This window comes from Crinia signifera, chromosome 2, assembly GCF_055691185.1.
Source record: "Crinia signifera chromosome 2, ASM5569118v1, whole genome shotgun sequence".
Lineage (NCBI taxonomy): Eukaryota > Metazoa > Chordata > Amphibia > Anura > Myobatrachidae > Crinia > Crinia signifera.
The window spans coordinates 320,646,230-320,667,865 of record NC_139218.1 but is presented as its reverse complement, the minus strand read 5'-3'; the positions used below and the strand labels follow the sequence as shown (position 1 = coordinate 320,667,865).

The 21,636-nt window shown below is 42.7% G+C and overlaps 1 protein-coding gene across 7 annotated transcripts in view; it reads right to left on the bottom strand.

Annotated features, from left to right (window-relative positions):
* The window catches only part of ANKRD52 (ankyrin repeat domain 52), a 79,711-nt gene that overhangs the window by 43,013 nt on the left and 15,062 nt on the right, over positions 1–21,636 (bottom strand). For 5 of the 7 annotated variants that reach the window (XM_083169141.1, XM_083169147.1, XM_083169148.1 and 2 more), the window contains exons 3-15: positions 17,276–17,354; positions 16,458–16,528; positions 15,945–16,145; positions 15,633–15,720; positions 14,606–14,748; positions 13,590–13,802; positions 9,823–9,901; positions 9,587–9,701; positions 9,383–9,465; positions 8,652–8,769; positions 8,118–8,186; positions 6,784–6,924; positions 1,560–1,607 (exon numbers count right to left, since the gene is read on the bottom strand). In XM_083169141.1, the coding sequence (XP_083025267.1) occupies positions 1,560–1,607; positions 6,784–6,924; positions 8,118–8,186; positions 8,652–8,769; positions 9,383–9,465; positions 9,587–9,701; positions 9,823–9,901; positions 13,590–13,802; positions 14,606–14,748; positions 15,633–15,720; positions 15,945–16,145; positions 16,458–16,528; positions 17,276–17,354 (1,448 nt within the window). The remainder of the gene's footprint in view (positions 1–1,559; positions 1,608–6,783; positions 6,925–8,117; positions 8,187–8,651; positions 8,770–9,382; positions 9,466–9,586; positions 9,702–9,822; positions 9,902–13,589; positions 13,803–14,605; positions 14,749–15,632; positions 15,721–15,944; positions 16,146–16,457; positions 16,529–17,275; positions 17,355–21,636) is intronic. The other 2 variants (XM_083169144.1, XM_083169145.1) reach the window with 1 other exon arrangement.

Here is a 21,636-nt window from a genome sequence, read left to right as displayed (position 1 = left end):
GAGAAGAAAAAACGTCCATAGACAAGAGAGAACACTGGCCCAATTAATTCTGCCAACACCTGCAGTCTATCCACGCAGGGGTTTAGCCGGGATACTGTCATTGTGTCAACAAGCATTGGGTCAACACCATTATGTCGCCATACAGAAAGGTTGACAGGTCATTAGGTTGACACAATCATTAGATCGACATGGGCAAGGACAACAAAGGGTCAACATGGGTTTTTTCACAGGTTTTTGAGCCAACAAGCTGTATTTCATGTCCTGCCATCTACTAGGGCGTGGTGGGAGAATAAAATAGTGCACCGAGCGTAGCGGGGCACCATGCCCGAAGCATGGCCATGTTTCAATGAGTGTGTCAACCAACTTATTGTAGACCTAATGATCCATACCCGTTTCACCTCGGCCTGCATTGCAGCACATGGAATGAAGAGGGAACATCCTTTACCTAGGCAGTTTGCTCCGAAATATAGCACAAACATAACTATGCACACAGTGAGGTAATTTAGGGCTGCTATACCATTATCCTTTATATAGCACCCCAAGAATTCCGCAGCACCCAGCTACAGAGTTCATAAACAAGAACAGCGATTTACAGTTCAAGTCAGAAGGGGACATGTACAAGGTATATAAACCTATCTGCATCAGCAGTATATACTAAGTATTACGGTGGTATTGAACCGATGAGATTAGATGCAATCGAAGGAAGTTTGGAGACTGTTTAAGTAATGCTGTGTACACACGGGGGCGATAGGGGCTGAAATCGCTGGGAATATGGTCGCTGAGCGACCATATTGCCAGTGATTGGAGTGTGCACCAGCGATAAAGCTGGGTGCGCGCTCCCGTTTTCAGCCCCTGAATGGTCGCTGGTCGGAGGAACATGCTCCTCCGACCAGTGACATCCCCTGCCTCTTCACCCAGCACGACATCCCCTGCCTCTTCACCCAGCAGTGTTTAAATGTTCATCTGCGACCATCTCTGGTCGCAGATGAAAACGGGACACGGGGCAATATGATTGCTGAGCAATATATTGCTAGCAATATATTGCCAGTGATCATATTGCCCCGTGTGTACGCACCTTAAGAGCACAAGGAAAGAGTACTCTGGTCGGGAGAGCTTCCATATTAAAGGGCAGGGCAGGCAGAAAGACAGGGGTGACACAGATGTGGTAGAATGTAAACATGTAACAGTGGCTTAGGATGAGTTGGCTGGGTTTGGTGATGTACCAGCCAATCCTCTGACATGTTACAGGAGGTGTTTAAAAAAGGGCAACTAAGAGCTGGTTGGTTGGCACTTTATCTCTCTGGAAGTACATGGGCCCCCAAAATTCCAAAGCTCAATAGTCAGAAGCTCATCAGAAAAGTAAATAAGATATTTTGTTAGTGTGCATACAAATACTCTACATATACGGATCTAATTTATATTTCCATTCATTGCATATTATCCACACTTACTGTTAGCCTGTATAAAAAGCTCTTCTCTATTATTTGCACAGAAGTAGTTAGGCAAGCTGGCATACAATTACATAGTTAGTGAAACAAGAGATAGGAGCTTAATATTACCTGGACTGCTCTGTCTGGTTTGAAGACTTAGAAACCGTATGGGGAACCCTGCCAAACAAATATTATACATATAACCCTTATCTCAATTAGTCAACTGCAGTAACAAATTCTGCTCATTACACACAAATATACAAACTACATAATGGAAATTGGTATTTCTGCAAACGTTAGCATGTCGACAGCCAGCATGTGACGCCCAACAGAGCTATTAATTAGTGACTCCAATAGACAGGAATCTGGAAGAGATAAACAAATCAATAAAACCCCCCCCCCCCAGGCTCACTGTACTTCAAAATACCCATCATGCAGCACACCATGAACTACTAGGAATTGTGTGGGCAGGTAGTGTCCGGCGGTGAGTGTGAATTTTATTCAGTTTAACTAGTAAAATTAAAAAAAAATCCTGTTTTCCCTGTCAATCCATGTGGTTCACTCGACCCTGGGTACAGACTACACTGATCTGGTAGAATGGGCCTTAACGCTAAGCAGTTTTCCTACTACACGTTAATCTACATATTGATCACACAGAAATCTTTCTTTGGATGCCGGCCAATCACTTTTGTAGGCATCAAGAGGACCAGGAGGCCATCCAATTTCCTGACATCCAAGGTATTTGTGTCAGATTTTCAAAAGGAGACCACAGACTGCCCCTGCACTTCACCGAGTGAATGCAGGTACAGGCAGTGTGGACTCGGTCTCTGCGACCGGCATAGTAACTGCCAGCATCGCCTCAGCCTGTAGCAGCACAGCACCAGAGGATAGTGAAAGCTGCAGAGTATAACCATTTTATTAATGTGGTGACTATTGTAATTCTTTTTGCTCCATTAAGGGTCCAATTGTCATCACGCCTGCACTCATTAAGTCAGGACATGGTGTATACCTTATGACTCTCTTGCCCTCTACAGGAAGCTATTGAAATGCCATTCTCACTGCATAAGTTACTTACATGGGAGATCTGATATTACCCTACACACCATACAATTCTAACTGTACAATTTGGGATTTTCTCGTGGGATTATTATGTCCACGTAAATATATTAATCTCTCAGCATCTCAATCTTTTTCTGTAAGAAGATACCTAAATGTTATATTTACTGTTTGTGTTACCGATACCAGACATTTGATGCTACCAAACACATCAGACATATTTCACTGTGTATTTAGGGATCTTTTCAAAACCATCTCTCCATTAATGGCGGACGTTTACTGCATATAAATGGATATGATCTGTGTGTAGACATAATACCATCCCGCAGCAAATTAACCCTCCAGTACGGCCTGGTGTTCAGGTACATCAGTCCTGACACCAGCTATACTGCTCTCCAGTGGGGAACAAGGTACATTTCCTAGCAAATTTTCTCTTTCCGGCTGGATAAATCTATGACCCTTATCACTCTCATCTGCCATTTGACACTTAAGTTTGATGGTAGACAGCAGATACCCACCCATTCATTTCTAAATACTTATCTACTGTGACTCTTATTTGTCCCCAGTACCTCTAGATTTCCCTGCAATGCAAAACTAGCAACAGGGTGATTTTGACCTTGCTGGACAAAAAGCAGAAGCACACCTTGGCTTCCTACTAAAAGGCACTGTGGTACTCTCATCCTTGGTATAGTACGGCCATACTTCACTGGTCCGCCTGAACTCCATCCCGCACTCAGAAGCTAAGCAGTGAATGGTCTGGTTAGTATCTATCTGGGAGACCAATTGGCAATACCAGTAGCTGTAAACAAACCTTGACAGCAGATACACCTTTGTCTGACTGAGGGAGCACTCCATTTTTATACTCAACGCATATTAATCACCGGGAATGAGACTATATTTAAATCAGCAGAGGATAAGTGTCAAGCGCCCTTGATCTCCGTGCTCCACCAAAGGAATCATACATTATCTTAACAGGCATTGAAACTATTAGGATTTATTTGTATTAGATCATTTTCAAATTTGAACAGTGGAGCTTGCCTTTATTTTTATTTTTGATAACTTCGCCAAGAACACTGACTGTTGTAAGATTTTCTTGATCATTGAGCATTGTCCGATTGATTTAATTAGACGTACCTACATTTTAGCATGAATTACCCAATAAAAGTTATGTTTTAAAAATTGTTCAATCATCATCAGTAAAGTGTGCCCCAAAAAGCCTTGGTTGTTCTTCCTTTCTGACACTCTGTGACCCCTTTTGGTTTTCAGTTGTTATGCTGAACACTTTTGGGAGCACCACCAACCAGACACCACTAATCGACTGAGTATCAGTGGTAATTATGTTGGTTGAATCAAATTTATGTACGGGATTATCAATAATTTAACTCTTTTCACCAGTGCCACTCCAGACCCATATTGTATGAGTAGATTTTCAAAGCCGTAATAAAAATTACTGAGCAAAGAATAGAATAGAACTTCTGTCAAACATACAGTGTACTGTAGAAGTAGTCAAGACAACACCATCCCCCACCCCACAAAACACCACCAAATCAGGTGAGGAATTTGCTGCGATTCAACACTGACTATAAAACAGCAATGGACTAGTTCTGTCATGTCCAGCTGTTGTGAAATTACAAGTCCCATAATGCCTTGCCACAGTTTTGCTATTAGAGAATGCTAAAACTATGGCAATGCATGATGGGATTTGTAGTTTTGCAACAGCTGGAGGGCCATAGTTTGGACATGCCTGGAAACTGACTGCTAGTCACAAAATGTAATTCTGCTAAAAGTCTGCAATTGTTGAAAAGTTCTATCTTCTGGAGGAGAACAGAAGATGATGCTTTGCAAAACTCAGTTCTCTCACAGAAGCAGACAAAAGGTCCTGGGCCAGGTGAAAAATTGGTGATTAGTATTCAGTCACGGGAGTTTTTTGCCTGTTTTTAAGTCCATTTTTTGCTGATTCCATATACGTTTTTGGGGGCGAATCGGGATTTGCAATTTCGCCGATCCACGTGGTTTGCGCCAATACTGGATTTTTTTTCACCCTGGGATTGAGTACCCCCAAAAAAGTATTTTAAGATACTGAAAATTCTTAGGAGTAACGAATTTTCTGGCTTTGTACAGAATTCCAAGATGAATGTCTGTTGCTTAAAGCCCATACACAGTGGGTGATTATGAGCTGAAAGCCACATAAAACAAGTTTGAGCGGCTTTCAGCTCAAAGCCACCCAAGTGTGTATGGCCCGGCAATGAGCGGTGATGCACGCTCCCGCATCATCGCCGGGAAAGCCTCTCATCTGCTTGTATTACCTGCAGATGAGTGGCTTTGTGGGCGGCTTCCGCCCTCTGCTGACAGAGACAGGCAGGGGGAAAGCCGCTTAGCGTGTATGTACTGAGCAGCTTTCCCCCCAGTGATGACAGCGGTCATTGATGTCCATACATGCTGGGCATAATAGCCCAGTGTGGACCTTTTGAGAAGCCTACTGACAACATGTGAAGGTCTTCTGTATGAAACATTTTTTGTCATCCAGGGAATGCAAAAAAAAAAAAAAACTATTTTGAGGAAACACAAACATTGGCACCAGTTGAAATAGGTATAGAATCATGAGAAAATCAAGGCATTAAGTAGATGCCTACTGATTCCTTGATATTTTTTGCCTAAATTGCCCTTGGCTGGAATGCTGGGCAGATGACGGTCCTCCAGTAATCCTAGGTTAACCAGCGTTCTCTGACCAGCATCCCAGACAATGTTTCAAGATATTACTTTAATGTATGATTGCATGGTCTGAAGACCTTTAATTGGCTCTCTATCAGGTATCATCCAATTTTAAGTTGACTATGGTGCATCCTGGCCCATCCTATAGAGGATCAGGGTATCTAGAAGTTCCTTCTAAACTTTGGACATCACGAGAGATCTCTAGGCATTCATGGAGGGTTTATAGCAAGCTCTCCCAAAACCATTTAACAAGTAACTAAAATCCCATTATATCTCTTGGAATAAAAGAAAAACCTGTCTAGTGCCAAACCTAAAACTCCCCAGCAACAAGAGCATTTGATCAGAGACAAGGCTTGAATTCTGTACATCAGAGAAGCAACTGAATAATCCCAAATCACTCAACCTGTTTTGTGAATATCCATTTGCGAGACCATCCGTTAGCGAGAACAAAGGAACAAAGCTTGAAACAGAAAGTGGTGGGACAGAGTAAGCATAGAACACCCAAGTTGGGAAAAAAAAAAAAATACAATTTGGTAACATGAGGAATCTCCAGGACAGGAGCCTATCCCCCTACTCAGGGATTCAGTAAACCCAGCTGGAGGTGGGAATAAATAAAGGACATAGGGCTGATCCTGAGGTGGGAATAAAGCAGACAAGAAAACAAGTAACTGCGCACCTGCAAAAACCCTTTTGCAATGTATGGGTTGCAAATACATTATTCTACATGCAGCCTTGCTGCTTCTGCATGTAACCAACAATTAGTGGCCAGCTTTATTTTACACTGCAATTTAGATTATTCAAATCGGACTTGCATGCAGTGCAACATGGTTTAACAAAGGTGTGCATTTACACCCCTTTTCTATTGCTGCTACAACCTGGGTTATTGCTGTGAAAACCTAGATCGCAGTAGCTCAGTGGAAATGGGTTAAATCGTGTCCAGCGCCCCAGGAATCCAACCCAACTAGCTTGCACAGTAGGCCCCAGGAAGACTGTATAAACAAGGACGCATCTTCTTGGTTCCTACAGTGCGGAGACTGATGTGAATTTGGAATCTCTACTGAAGCTAATGCTGCAGAGACTCCTGGCACTACTGTACCTATATGAGACAAACTGCTCTGTCCCAGAAATAAAAATATGCCAGCAGCAGAGTCGTCAGTCACTGCTCTGAACCGGGTATCTGAATCTCGAGTCAGACCTGGAACCAACGTGGAAAAGGGTTATTACTTGCGCTTTTTTTGCTTTATTCACATACGAGAATCAGACCTAGAGGATACAAAGGGATTGCTCACAAGCAAAATCTAGAGGGATGAACCAATACTTTATATCTTCGTTTTGCCCACAAGATGATTGTGAAAAGTATTTTACAGGATAAAAAGGAAAACGAAAAAAAAAAAAAAAATATTACACCACAGCATAAACAGAAAAGAAACAGTGGTAAGAATGGTTACTCTATAGATCTAATAAAATAAATTAAAAAAAAAAATTTTTAATTAAACCAATCATTGTTGCCCGGAAAGATGATTTGAAAAACAAACAAAAAACCAATAGCAACACAATTCTAATTTCATAATGCATGGGTACTCACCTCCTGTAGGTATCTGAAGCAGCAGCATAGTGTAATGGGGTGCAGCCTTTGAAGTCTGCCACAGTAACACTGGCTCCAGCTGTGACTAGTGTCACTGTGCACTGGTAGCTGCCATTAGCAGCAGCATAGTGCAGCGGAGTCCTAAGTGGGGAAAAGAAAACAATTTAGATACTTTGGTGAGCATGCACAGTTGTCAGCAACAGGACTGCAAATGGACTCCTGTAAATAAATACTGCCGCTTGTTCGTAAACAGTATTCCACGGTTATATGCAGCCACACCTTCCCCATCCTTTTACCTGTGGAAGTTGCTACCATTAGCAGCATGAACTTTCACCAACCTTAGAGCAAGGCATCCATCGATGCTCATTCGATTATTTGCAACTGATTTGTTGAATGGCAACTACAACACAACAGACAATGGGGTGTATTCAATACGGCCGGCGAGTAGGTTAAACGTCAGGGATCTCCTAACACAAGTGATCCTCGCCATTTAACCCCCGTGCCGGCCGCTCACCCTATTTAACATTCTAGGGGAATCCTCGCTGCTAGTGCAGGGAGCCCGCTGCATTTAGCTGCGAGTCTCGCTGTTTTAGTGGCCGCACACGCCATTTCCCCCTCGCTCCAAAAAGCTAGCAAGGGGGAAATGGCGTGTGCAGGGGGTCAGTTGAATAATAACCCTGCGGAGCGGTGACAGCGAGCAGGCAGCACTGCTCTGTCACAGCTTGCAAAAAGAATTGACTACACCCCTAAGAGTTTGTGTACCTTTGTGCGCTCACATGGGGTTTTTAAACATATGTGATCACTCGCAATGCGATGCTCTCTCTCACCTCGGCAGGCAAGCCCCGGGTCACCTCCAGGCGCCATTTCCTACCCCGTTTCTGCATTTCAAAAGATTGGCAAAGAGCCAGTCTTTTGAAGTTTCCAAATTCTGCCACCCACCGTCAGCTCCACTGACTACCGCTGCCCGCCCTGCTGATCACTGCCAGCTACCACCCACCAGTCTCCTGGCCCTACCCGGTTCCAGCACCGGATGGGTCACATTGCCCATTGGGTGCTGGGAAAAAATGAACTTATGCAATCGGATGGGAGATCACATCGCGAGGTCGTACTGTATCCGATTGCACTAATGTATGGGCACCATTACTAGGACCCTTTAAGGATACTTTAGCCTTCGAATAACCATTTGTTATAGTAAGAAAGCACAACATAAATGTACTCCATTCAGGTCCACTGGAAATATATATAAAACTATATAAAAATGGTGTGTACACACTTTGTCCACCTTAAAATATCTTCTAAAAAAGGCCTATATAGCATGACATTTTTAAGCGCACCTTCCAAATTTATCCTGTCTCATCAGATCAGCGCCGCTGCTCGCCAGCAAGTTAAGACATTCAACGTTTCTGCAAAACAATTGAAAAACTTTTTACAGCAAGACAACAGCTGAATAGGTTGCACATATTGGCCAGGGCACAAAATTCACAAATCAATGATACATGAGGCAGCGAGACCATGGTGGCCCTACCATCTTCAGGTGGATGTGCACCAGAACTAAAGGATTGAGAGGTCAATTCCAACACTCTGCACCGCAGAACCGGAGGAACATGAGCTTATACAAGAAATGGTTTCAGGGAATACCAACTCTAGCCGATTATGGTTCTGCACTGCAAATACCATTTTACATACGCATTTGTACCATTCAATACATTTTACTGTAGTGAAAGAGCCAAGTTACCAGGCACATAGAAAATGATTTCATCTCAGACTGATTGCACCACCCTAACATGGTGATTTGGAGCCAGATTATGTAATGTTCTGCCACAGGTCACAGTGTAGTGAAAAAGTTCCTGGTTCTCATGAAGACTCACCCTCCTGAAGCAGCAGCGTGGAGGCAGGTCCTCCCGAGGTTGTCAGGTGTGTTAATATCAAATCCGGCAGACAGCACATGTTCATTACTCAGCGAGGCCACTATGCTGTACAACTGACCTGAAAAAAAAAGGGTAAATACAATGGATATCAATTACAGAACACACCGCAAAACACTTTGGGTTTATTACTGCTGTATCTCAAGAAGTTCAAGATATCATTCAACCCAATATAATAAGAATCTAGACGCAACAAGTGGCAGCGTGCCTACCCTTTGGTAATGACTCCAGTATCCAAATTGTGCTCTCTCTCCCCCCCCCAATCACTGGTAAACTACCACAGTTATCCACTTGAAGACTAAAGCGGAAGAACAGTAGCACTGGACAGATTTTCCTACATAATAAGCAGGTATCCAGAGCAACCTGCCGATGTGCTAGCCTCAGGGAGCAAAACTGCACTTCTGAGCTCAATGAACGCTTTCTGCAGCAGTTGGCAGACTGCAGCCTCTGGGTCCCTGAAGGTGATTGAGAAGATACGTTGGGAGGGAGAGATCAAGTTTAGTGGGACAAAAAGGAGAAATGAGCCAACCTGGACCAGTTCTAGAGCTTTGGCAGCAGTTGCTACTATGCATGCAAAATACATATTTTCCCAATAATTCTGCCTTGCGCTCTAACAAACGCTTCGTCCTAAAACGGAAACCATACATATAATTTTTTTGCATACTGTTATTTACCTGAGGAAAGTAGCTTACGACAACAGTCTGAAAACCCAAATAGGACAGCTAAGTGCAGGGGAAACATGCCATGAACTCCACGCCTAGTGTAAAACAAAACAAAACAATCTACATGATAGAACTTTACCAACTTTATATGATTTGAATGGTTCTCTGTTAGGACTACAAATATTAATGGAAAAAAGTCTGTGCACTGTTCCTTACCGTGCAGTATCCGCACCATTTGTCATCAATGTACTAATTAGCAGCTCATGCCCATATCTAGCAGCAACATGCAGAGGAGTATTGCCGTATTTATCAGCACAGTCAATTTCACTACCTGTGGGGTAACAGAGATCATGCATAAGTCTCAAAGCGATCACACATTTCTAAAAAAAAAAAAAAAAAAAAAAAAAATTAAATAAAAATAATGACGGCTGTGTAAGTAAGCAGGAACATACCATTCTGAATCAAAATCTGGGAACGTGTAAACCTTCCATGTACTGCAGCCATGTGCAATGGACTCTTCCCTTCTTTACTCTGCCCAAAGGGGAAGAAAGGACAAATAATTTAAACATTGTGGACAGTGTAGAAGCAGCACAGCTACAGTACCATTACAACAACATAACAATGATACATGAGAGAATGATAGTTAAAAACTCAAGCTATCAAATAAAAAATGAAGGTCAGCAGAACAGAAATCCGGATTAAGTGTCTCACTGCAGTTTCTGGGGACAATTGGTTCAACAACAAATCAATTGTTGGTTGCCACTACATGGGGGCCCAACGGAGCCATTAAGGTGTTGTCGGACCGTATGCAGCTGGGGGGGGGGGGGATGGGATGGAATGCATGACTGATCAAGAATTTATTTTTGCAGGGCATACAGTGAGATATAACTGAATGTCTAAAGTCCCACTGCTAAATAAAAAAAAACACAACTTATGTCGTTCTTTATCCAGTGTAGACCTATTGACCACTTAAAACCGTGGTTCCCAGACTTGGTCCTCAAGAATCTACAACAGTTCTTGGGTTCCATGTCACCCGACCGAGTCAAATGATAGGATTGACGCTAGGTCGAGTGTCACCTTTAAATGGTCGACAGACTCAATGTTGACACAAAGAAAAAGGCACCAAACATGGTCGACACTGAAAAGGTTGTCTTGCGTTGTTAGTTTTTTTGGTGTCTGTCAACATGGACACCATATAGGTGTATCGCTGAGCTTGCCATGCTTCGGGCACTATTCTATTCTCACTCTACGTTCGGCTGCAGTCTTCAGTGTAGGTTGGGGGTGGGCCTGGCCATATTTGCTGATTAACTCGCCAATGCTGAGGATTGGTGGAGCGGCGGTGCAACTGTCACATAGAATGTAGTGGAAAATGGATTTAAACTATTATATCGTGCGCTAATAAACAGCCCCGGTGACCACCTCCGAATGATTGAATCACCACTTAAAAAAAAAAAATTGGCAGGTCTCCTAGGCACTACTATCAATCAACTGGAAATCTACAGATTAGTGTACCCAAAAGAAAACAAGTATTTTGCAATAGTGTGATACAGATACAGTAAATGGCAGTTATTAAAACCACAACAGTATGAGCTCGTACCGAATGGTTTTGTCTACACAGTGGGTAGACTACAGCGTTTGTTTGAGAGACTTAAAATGTCACCAAGGATCATCTCCTCCTTATATTCTTTTTCCTTATAGTGATATCCACTCAAAAGGATTAAGAGAAAAACATGGTGCAATACATAATAATGTTTATTATCAATTAAAACAGAGTATGCAGGAATTAGAATCAATGGACTCTCACCATTTGATTTTGTCTACAAAATTTGTAGACAAAATAAGCATGTGTTATAACCTTCAGGCGTCCCTGGATGCTGGAGTCTGGTAAGAAATCCCAAGAGTACTTTCCCCGATTTTAAAAGTAGCCAGCAGCCGACTAGTTTCAATACCTTGCAGTATCTTCTTCAAGGCATAAGATTCTGGCTATTTGGGCAGGATATTTATTTATACCTCCCACTTTCATAAAAAAAGTAAAACCTAATTCCGGCCATAGATTTACTAAAAGCGTAATACAGATGATTTAGAGAAAGTTCTAATCCACACCGGGTTTTTCTGTAACATATGCCGCTCATTTCCATCCAATTCGCGGCAAAACACGACTTCCGGTCGTGGCAAAAAGCGGAAGTGACATTTGCGTTCCAGCGGCAACTTCCGGTTTGCGTGTCATATCGCGGAACTTCTATTTCCACCGGTAATTGTGTGTACAAACGTGCGGTTTCATATTGGTACCTTCCAACTTTATCTTTATATCTTTAGGTTTATGCTTTAAACTCATGAGTTTTTATGATCTTTTATCAAATTTTATTTTTATTGATTGTTTTTCTATGAGGTACAACTGCACAACATAAAGCACTTTTGTACTTTATGTAATGATATGGACATTCCGGCATAAAGATGAAGTTGAAAGATGGAAGGAACCAATATGAAACAGCACGTTTGCACACACAATTACCGGCAAAAATCAGAAGTTCCGCAATATTACACGCAAACCGGAAGTTCCCCATTGAACGCAAACGTCACATCCGCTTTTTGGCGCAAATTGGATGGAAATGAGCGGCATATGTTACAGAAAAACCCGGTGTGGATTAGAATTTTCTCTAAATCATATGCCTTGAAGATACCGCAAGGTATTGAAACTGGTCGGCTGCTGGCTACTTTTGGGGAAAGGACTCTTGGGATTTCTTACCAGACTCCAGCATCCAGGGACGCCTGAAGGTTATAACACATGCTTATTTTGTCTACAAATTTTGTAGACAAAATCAAATGGTGAGAGTCCCTTGATTCTAATTCCTGCACACTTTTTATTAATTAATAATAAACATTATGTATTGCACCATGATGTTTTTCTCTTCATCCTTTTGAGTGGATATTACTATAAGGAAAAAGAATATAAGGAGATGATCCTTGGTGACATTTTAAGTCTCTCAAACAAACGCTGTAGTCTACCCACTGTGTAGACAAAACCATTCGGTACGAGCTCATACTGTTGTGGTTTTAATAACTTTGCCATTTATTGTATCAGTATCACACTATTGCAAAATTCTTGTTTTCTTTTGGGTACACTAATCTGGAGATTTCCAGTTGATTAATAGTAGCACCTAGACCTGCCAAATAGTCAGTATGGTATTGTATGTCACATAGAATGCCCAGCTATGCGTGTACAAAAAGAAATTAGAAAAAAAAAAAAAGCTGTAGGCTGCGAAAAACAGTAGCCCCCTATTAAAAAAAATAAATAAAAAAAGCCGGACTCCTGCCAGATCCTAAATGAAAACTTGCCTTGACTGGGGTGAGGTATAGAAGGAGCCTGGGCTCCCGGGAAGTCTAGACTTTAACTGTTGGGTGCCCAGCGTCTTACGCCAGCCTATCCCCAGTGTAATACCTGAGTAACCATATGGGCCGATGAAGAAATACAGTTCTGTCCTTTTGTGGTGCCTAAAGGTGGCCATACATCAGAAAGTCTGGTCTTACAATCTTGATTATGTCCAATTTCCTTTCAACTATCGAGCAGTCCTTGGTGGGTTTTTGACACACAATGTACTCACAATCTGTCATACAATCCATTGAGATTGTATGGTTGGGTGCAATGTCTTTCTGATGTATGGCCACCTTAATGACTTGTATAAACTCATAAGGGAATATTTATAACTTGAGGTGGCATTAATATGCACCAACTTTTATACCTCTATTTTTCTTAACCTTTTGAAGTACAACTGTTATTGAAGTGAGTTCAATCTTGCAAACTCCATTACCTACCACCCTGCCTGGAGCAGAGTTCCATTAAGATCAGCATTTGTCTGGTTATTGTCATGGAGAGCACTTGAATAGCTATTTTTAACAGTAACAAAGGGTCAAAAAAAATATAAAATAAATGTAGACATGTGCGGACAACTAAGTAGCTGTAGCCAATCGGTATATTGTAAAATGATTATCTGAATGGCCTCCATATTTAGAAAGTAACCACAACAATGTAACTGTAAAAACTATGTTAATGTGGCTAATAAAAATTCATTTTTAATCGCATGGATCACATAGCTCACACAATTTAACAAAACAAGGGTATGATTTACATAAACAGTAAAGTGCAGCCCATCAGTAAAAGTCTTAGTGTATATCAGGGGCTCATTTGTTACATATAATCACCCCACTCAAGAGAATGTACCTGATAATTGACATCAGCTCCATTGTTGACTAGCAGCTCTAGGCACAGTGCTCCATTCGTGGAAACGGCAGCAAAGTGCAAAGGGGTAAAGCCCTTCTCATTGGGCTGATTGACATTAGATCCGTTGTTGACCAGTTCGATGGCCACAGCATCCTGGCCCATGTAACAGGCAATGTGCAGGGCAGTGTTTCCAAAGAAATTCGGTTCATCTATCTGTTTGAGCACAATTACGATTTAGAGTAAAGGCAAACAAAAACACACCACAAGCATGAAACACATGGATATATTAAAGTCTCAGGGGTTGATCCTAACAGGTTAATGATGAGTCGCACCTCGTAAATCACGGGACCGGGCACACTTTACGGCGAACTGATATCGCTTAAAAATTGCTCACACCTCCATTGGGGTGTAAGCAATTTTAAGCTAAAACATCCCAATAAAGGGTGCGAGATCGGCTTAATTCGGGTGCCGTTTTCAGCATTTAAACTGCACCTTGCACCCTTCAGCACAAATCGGATTGACCCCAATTCTAAAAACTGTATAGGTTGAACTTGATGGACGGTCTTTTTTCAACCTTAATTACTATGTATTTGCCTCCTGTTTGAGTGTACATTTATATGGAAACATGGATGGTTGTCCAAATGGATCATTGAAGAGAATACAGTCTAAAGCTGGGTACACACTGGACAGCAATTTAAACAATTCTGCCAATTCCAACAGGTCAGCATCTAGCGTGTACGCATCTGTAATCTAAATTTTGCCCATTGTGTGCACACAACGTCACTGACCATGCACGCTATAAGTAAGCATTAGCGGTCTGAACATGCCAGACAGAAAAGGATAACGCTAGATGTTGCAGCATGTCCCTTGCTCCCCACCCGTTTGTTGTGCAAGATGTCTCTTGTACACCTCGTCAATTGTGAACAAAGCATAAGGGACCCTTTCTTAGTTTATTAAAGTATGTACAAGAAAGTTTTGTGCAATCAGGAATAATCACTAAGCATCTTCCTACTTACCTCCACACCCAGCTTTAGCAAATACTTCACAATATCAATCCTTCCACTAGAAGCCGCTGCATGGAGGGGCGTATAACCGTTTTTATCCTTTGACATGGCATCAGCTCCCTGAGATATCAGCAGCTTTGTAATCTCCAGATGTCCTGAAAAAGGATCAAGACCAGAAGCTAAGATGTAAATAGGGCCGGGATTTTTAGTCCTGAAATTCCAGCAAGTTAGGAGTCATGTGTAAAGAGGTAACGTTTAGCAGGGCAAATATCACAGCTACGTTTCCTTACTTTTACAACATTGCTGCATAAAAATTATCCGTTTGCCAGTATCTGGCCCCAAATATACACACGATGCAGAGAAACTAGTCACTAGTTCTTTCTCAGATATCATTTACTAAAAATACCATACAACATCTGTGAAAGTTAAACCTTAAACTGAATAACATTGAGAGGTTAATGCACCACATTAAAATATCTGAAATTTGTATAAAAGACATGAATGACACTTCACAAGTCCTCTTTTATAATCAACTGATCGAATTGAACTTAAGACATTAATGAATGTCTCAAGAAAAAAAAAATGAACAGGATTTTTGTCTTACATGTTGAATCCATTTTCGGAAGTCATGGTGGAACACTGGTACATTGGGTCATCTCAGGTCCCTCAGACCGGGCACCAAGGAGTTAACTTGAGTGCAGTGGGAGAGGCTCCCCAGCCCATTACCCAGCCCGCCCCAGACAAGCTCAGTTTACTCAATAAGCCAAGAAACAGGAAAAGAGAAGAAAGGAACGCCAAATACAGCAGCTTACAAGCACCCGCACCATGGTTTAGGGATATATAAAAAAAAACCTCCCAGCAGGGAGGATCGAAAGGCAGGCTCCCAGTGTTCCACCATGGCTTCAGAAAAATAGATTTAACAGGCAAAAGTGTCACATTGAAACTAGACAAATTATTAATAAAATAAATGGATTGGTGAGGTACGGTGCTGTGAGCACACCACACAACAAAACTAGTCCAAGAGTGCGGCGAGACTTACCCAGGTAAGATGAATACATTATGGGGTGCCGGTCCTTTTTATCACAAATGCTATGGTGCGCCCTCCGGTTCAGCAGCATTACAACAATCTGAAAAGTATGAACAAGTTATTACTATAGAGCTACCAAAAAGCTGTACTCATGTTTACTTGTGAGCTTCTCTAGAAACCCTGAACCCCTTATACTTTTAACACCAGATGCAACAGGAAGATGAAAGGAGGTTTCAAAATGTGGATTTTTGTGGAAATATACCAGGATCACACAGAGGTAATATTTATCAAACTTGAATGGTGACCAATCCTTTGTGTACATACCTCTATACTACCACTAAGAACAGCATGATGGAGTACAGTACGTCCTGTGCGATCCGCTGTGTTGACATTTTTCATCTGCCCAATTAAGGTCTCCGCACATTTAATTGCTCGGTTTGCAACAGCTGCATGTAGGGGAGTCTGCCAGTTCTTGTCCCGAGCAGTGACGTCTGCAGAGTGCTTTACCAGGAGGGAGATCGCTCTCTAAGTGGACAAAATGGTTACGTGTCAAACTCAAGACTACTAGAATACAAAGGGAAGGGTGAAAAATAGATCACATCAACAAAGCAGATAAAATGCAGAGGAAACAAAAAGCCAAATTCCAATGTAAAGTTAAAATAAGAGTAAAATAAGAGGCTAGGTTTAAAACAAATATTGTAACATCCTGTAAAGGTACAATTGGTTTAAATGTACATTTGCCATAATAAATGTAGTAATTTGACAGATTTTAATCATGGTTTTTAATAAAAGCAAAGGCCAGGTGGAGCACAAAACAGCCACTAAAAAATAATTTACCTCATTTCGTGCAGCCGCAGCTCGGTGCAAGGGAGTAAGCCAGAGTGAATCCTTTGCATTAACATTAGCACCTAAATAGGAAAAAACAGTTACTTCTGCAATTAACAAAAAAATTGCTGGGTCACTGCATCATACAGCGCACCAAGAACCTTTGCAATCTGGTGGACCAATATGCGATAGATCACAATTGACCTTGTGTATTAATGCCTATTTCCCTATAGAGGATTATAAGCTTGCAAGCAGGGCTCTCCTACCATTTTGACTTTCTGCAACTGCCAAGTTCTTTGTTTTTTTTGAATATAACCATTTTCAATTGTGCAACAGAATTTTAATGCGCTATATAAGAAACTTTATATATAAAGTGTGTTGTATGAACAATTCTTAAACGTGATTGGCTACAGGTTGTTCGAGATCACACTTCACTGTTTCGGTTTATTGTAAAACCTTAAATTCCCTGGCAGCAATAGAACCTCATCCACCGTGCAAATGCACAAATAAAAACCATTGAATCTGGCAGCACTCACAGGATTTTGCAGCATCAAAGATAAAGACACTGTTCGTGAATGATGATATAGATATAGTGATGAAGGGGAGCCCATTTACAACTTGTAACTTATTGTCCTGATGACAAAGTGCCAGCTTTGAAATGTCAATAAAAGGAAATATTCCTGTATTCCTGAGTGCCGCCAATTTATTTGGTTCATGTTTCAGTGGTTCTACAGAGAGCAACACTATAAAATATAATATTAATGAGTGACAGAAGTCTGTGTGAGATCATTTTATTTTTAAAAGAAGGATGAATACAAACTAATTCTTACCGGACTGTATTAATAGTTCCATAACTGGCGTGTCTCCTAAGTAGGAAGCAGCATGCAGAGGAGTGCGTCTCTCTTGGTCCTGTAAAAATGATCAAACGAATGAGGGCAAGGAGAAACTATATACCTGTGGAATAACCTGTGTGAGCGTTCATTCAGAGACCACTGCCATAGCAAAGACTTCAGAAAACAAAAACTCCTCTAGACCAGTGGTTCTCAAACTCAGTCCGCTGGACCCAACAGTTCACATTTTCCAGGTCACCCGGCAGGGGAACAGGTGCACTCATTACTGACTGACATTTTAAAAGATCAACAGGTGGAGCTAATTATTTCACTTGACTGTGAGGAGACCTGGAAAACATGCACTGTGTGGGGTACTGAGGACCAGCTTTGAGTACCTGTGATCTAGACTAAATGAACCACAGGAACACTGCAATAACTAAATATCACACAATCCTTAAATGAAATACTTCAGTGGAAATTTGTCACACAAAAGACTGAATTGCATTATACACCAATCATTTATTAAAAAGGCTAAATTTTCTTTAAAAAAAATGCACAAGAAACAAATACAGTATGACAACTTTAAAAACACACACACACAAAAACATTAGACAGCTGACAATTCCCATCCCTATAGCTGATGGGTCGGAGTCTGTTCCCCTGATGAAGTCATTTGTGACGATACACGTCGGGGTTTCATCTATCTAGAAAGAACAAATCAATGGACGTGGTCTCTGACTCCGATATGCGTTACCATATGTTTTAATACATTTTATAAAAGTGGTCTCATTTTTGGTCACAAAAGTGAATTTGAAAGGTTTCATGGTGGTTGGGAAATGGCGGCATTGAATAGATGCGTGTTGCTTTCAGATTGTCCCTTTCATGAATAACTTATACAAACATCGAAAAATATTAGTGTACACAGTGTTACAAATGTAGCCACACATCTTTGGAACTATCCTACAGACGTGCAAAGGCATCATGGGCGCCCATAGAAATATATGGAGCGCATATGCCTCACATGTCTAATTCATGGGCACACTAGTAGCGGCATCCATTATAACAGGAATTCCATAATCCGCTGTAATGACCAGCACAACCTGGCTTTTGTTTATGAACCCTATGCGGTGTCCAGCACCTGTATTGGTTGTATCCATCCACATTACATGCACAGAACATATTTTACATACATGTATAAAATGCCATGAATATATTGAGTATTCAAGCAAAACCATGTTGGTTCTTAGGTTATCCATTTCCAAAACTGTACGTACTATGAACAAGGGCTGAAGATTTTGCTCACTGATGCAAGCAGCAAGCATCAGGAAAAAATAGGATTTTAATACCTACCGGTAAATCCTTTTCTCGAAGTTCTTATGGGATACAGGGAGTCGTTCATAACGATGGGGAAAAGAGCTTATCCGAAGGAGACAGGCACATATAAAAATTTATACAGGGTGTACTGGCTCCTCCCCTCTGCTCCCCTCCCTCTAGCTTCAGTTAAGTGAACTGTGCCGAAGGAGAAGAACAATATGAGAGGAATATGTGTATATTTACCGTGGTGAGATTCATCCAGCACACCCAACATTCAACATAACAGACCACATTAGCAACCCCATAACCTGGGAAGTCTAAGGGCCTAAGAACATGTCAACATGACAACTATTTTGAACTGTGTTCCAACTGGAACAATGCATAGAATTATCACCTAAGTGACAATTTACACTCGTGGACCTTTAAGGTACACTATGTAAGATTAAGTTACCTAGGTAACCTCCACCCTATGTCCGCCAGGAACAAGAAGGGTAGCAGAAGGACCCAGAATTGGTCCATATCTCACAAAGTGAGCAAGGCAAACCTCCGCACAGAGGCGGGTGCCCTGTATCCCATAAGAACTTCGAGAAAAGGATTTACCGGTAGGTATTAAAATCCTATTTTCTCTATCATTCTTATGGGATACAGGGAGTCGTTCATAACGATGGGGATATACCAAAGATATCAGAACGGGCGGGATTGTGCGGAACCTATTGCCGCAGCACCGCTTGCCCAAACTGAGTATCCTCAGTGGCCAGAGCATCAAACTTATAAAATTTGACAAAAATGTGTTGGCCAGACCATGTGGCTGCTCTACACAATTGTAAGGCCGAAACTCCTCGGGCAGCCGCCCAGGATGTCCCCACGGAACGAGTAGAGTGAGCTTTCACCCCAACAGGCATAGGCAGCTTTGCTACTGCATAAGCCTGTTTAATGGTTGCACATATCCATCGTGCAATAGACTGCTTGGAAGCAGGACGTCCAATCTTTTGGGCATCATAAAGGACGAAAAGTCCATCAGTTTTACGAATCCTTGCTGTTCTCCTGATGTAGACACGGAGAATCCTTACTACGTCCAAGGACGTCGGCACCTCAGAATGAGGCCCACCAGCAGAAACCACAATTGGCTGGTTCACATGGAACGCAGACACCACTTTGGGCAGAAAACGCGGGTTAGTGCGTAATTCTGCCCTGTCCTCAAAGAATATCAAATAAGGACTCTTGCAAGTCAATGCCCCTAGCTCCGAGACCCTCCTAGCCGAAGCTAGGGCCAGTAAGACCACTGTCTTCCAGGTTAAATATTTCAGGTCAATTTCCTCCAAGGGCTCAAACCAGGAGGATTTAAGGAACTGCAGCACAACATCCAAGTCCCACGGTGGAGTAGGGGCCACAAAAGGAGGTTGTATATGCAATACTCCTTGCAGAAATGTCTGCACTTCAGGAATATTAGCCAGTTTCCTCTGGAAGAAAACTGATAACGCAGATACCTGCACCTTCAAAGAGCCTAGGCGTAGGCCGAGATCCAGACCAGCTTGAAGAAAGCTAAGAAATCTTTCAAGTCTGAATTCTGATGGAGAAAACTTTCCCTGTTCGCACCAACCCACATATCTTTTCCAGATATGGTGGTAATGTGCAGCTGTTACCGGTTTCCTTGCACTTGTCATAGTTCTGATGACCGAAGTGTGAAACCCCTTCTGAGTCAGGATCTGCCGTTCAACTTCCAGGCCGTCAAACGCAGCTGTTCCAAGGCCTGGAAGACGCACGGTCCTTGCATGAGTAGATCTCTTTGCAGGGGTAGGCGCCACGAGTCCCTTTGCAGACTTAGAAGTTCCGGGTACCACGTTCTTCGTGGCCAGTCTGGGGCCACCAGAATCACCTCGGTTCCTTCTCTTCTTATCTTCCTTAGCACCCGAGCCACTAGGGGAATCGGTGGGAAGACATAGACCAGGCTGTTGAACGTCCACGGTATGGAGAGGGCGTCCACTCCTTCTGCCTGAGGGTCTCTTGCCCTCGAGAAGTACCTGGATACTTTCCAGTTGTTTCTTGATGCCATCAAGTCTACCAGTGGGGTCCCCCACCGAGCCACCAGAGAATTGAATACCTGGTGGTGTAGACTCCATTCCCCGGGGTGGAGCTCGTGGCAACTGAGGAAGTCTGCTTCCCAGTTGTCCACCCCGGGTATGAAAATGGCCGAGAGCGCTTGGCAATGACTCTCTGCCCAGGACAGGATCTTCGATGCTTCCCTCATACAGGGCCTGCTCTTGGTCCCGCCCTGTCTGTTCAGGAATGCCACAGTGGTGGCGTTGTCTGATTGTATACGGACCGCCTGACCGCTGAGGAGAGGGCCCGCCTTCAGAAGTGCGTAATACACAGCACGTAACTCCAGGCTGTTGATATGGAGGCGTGTTTCCCATAGGGTCCACTTGCCCTGAAAGGACTGACCCATGGTCACTGCCCCCCATCCCGTGAGGCTTGCATCCGTGGTGACTAAGACCCAATCCTGGATGCCAATCCGACGCCCTGCCAGCAGGTTGGGCGTGTGGAGCCACCACTGTAGTGACAGTCTGGTCCGAGATGACAACGCAATGCGCCGGTGCATCTGGTGGTGTGACCCGGACCACTTCCCTAGGAGATCGAGCTGGAAAATCCTGCTGTGAAACCTCCCGAATTGGAGAGCCTCGAAAGAGGCGACCATCTTTCCCAATAGGACAATGCACTGGTGTACTGTCACCTGGGGGGTCCTTAGCAAGTCTGTGACCAGCCGCTGGATGTCCAACACCTTGTCCTGTGGCAGGGACACTCTCATGAGAGCTGTGTCCATCACCATGCCCAGGAACTGGAGTCTCTGTGAAGGGATCAGAGAAGACTTTGCCAGATTCAGGAGCCAACCATGGCCCGACAGGGTCTGTATGGTAACTTGTAGAGCTGTCTGTAGTTCCTGTGGCGACCGCGCCTTTACTAACAGGTCGTCCAAGTATGGTATCACACAGATACCCTTTTTTCTTAAAACCACCATCATCTCCGCCATCACCTTGGTGAATATGCGC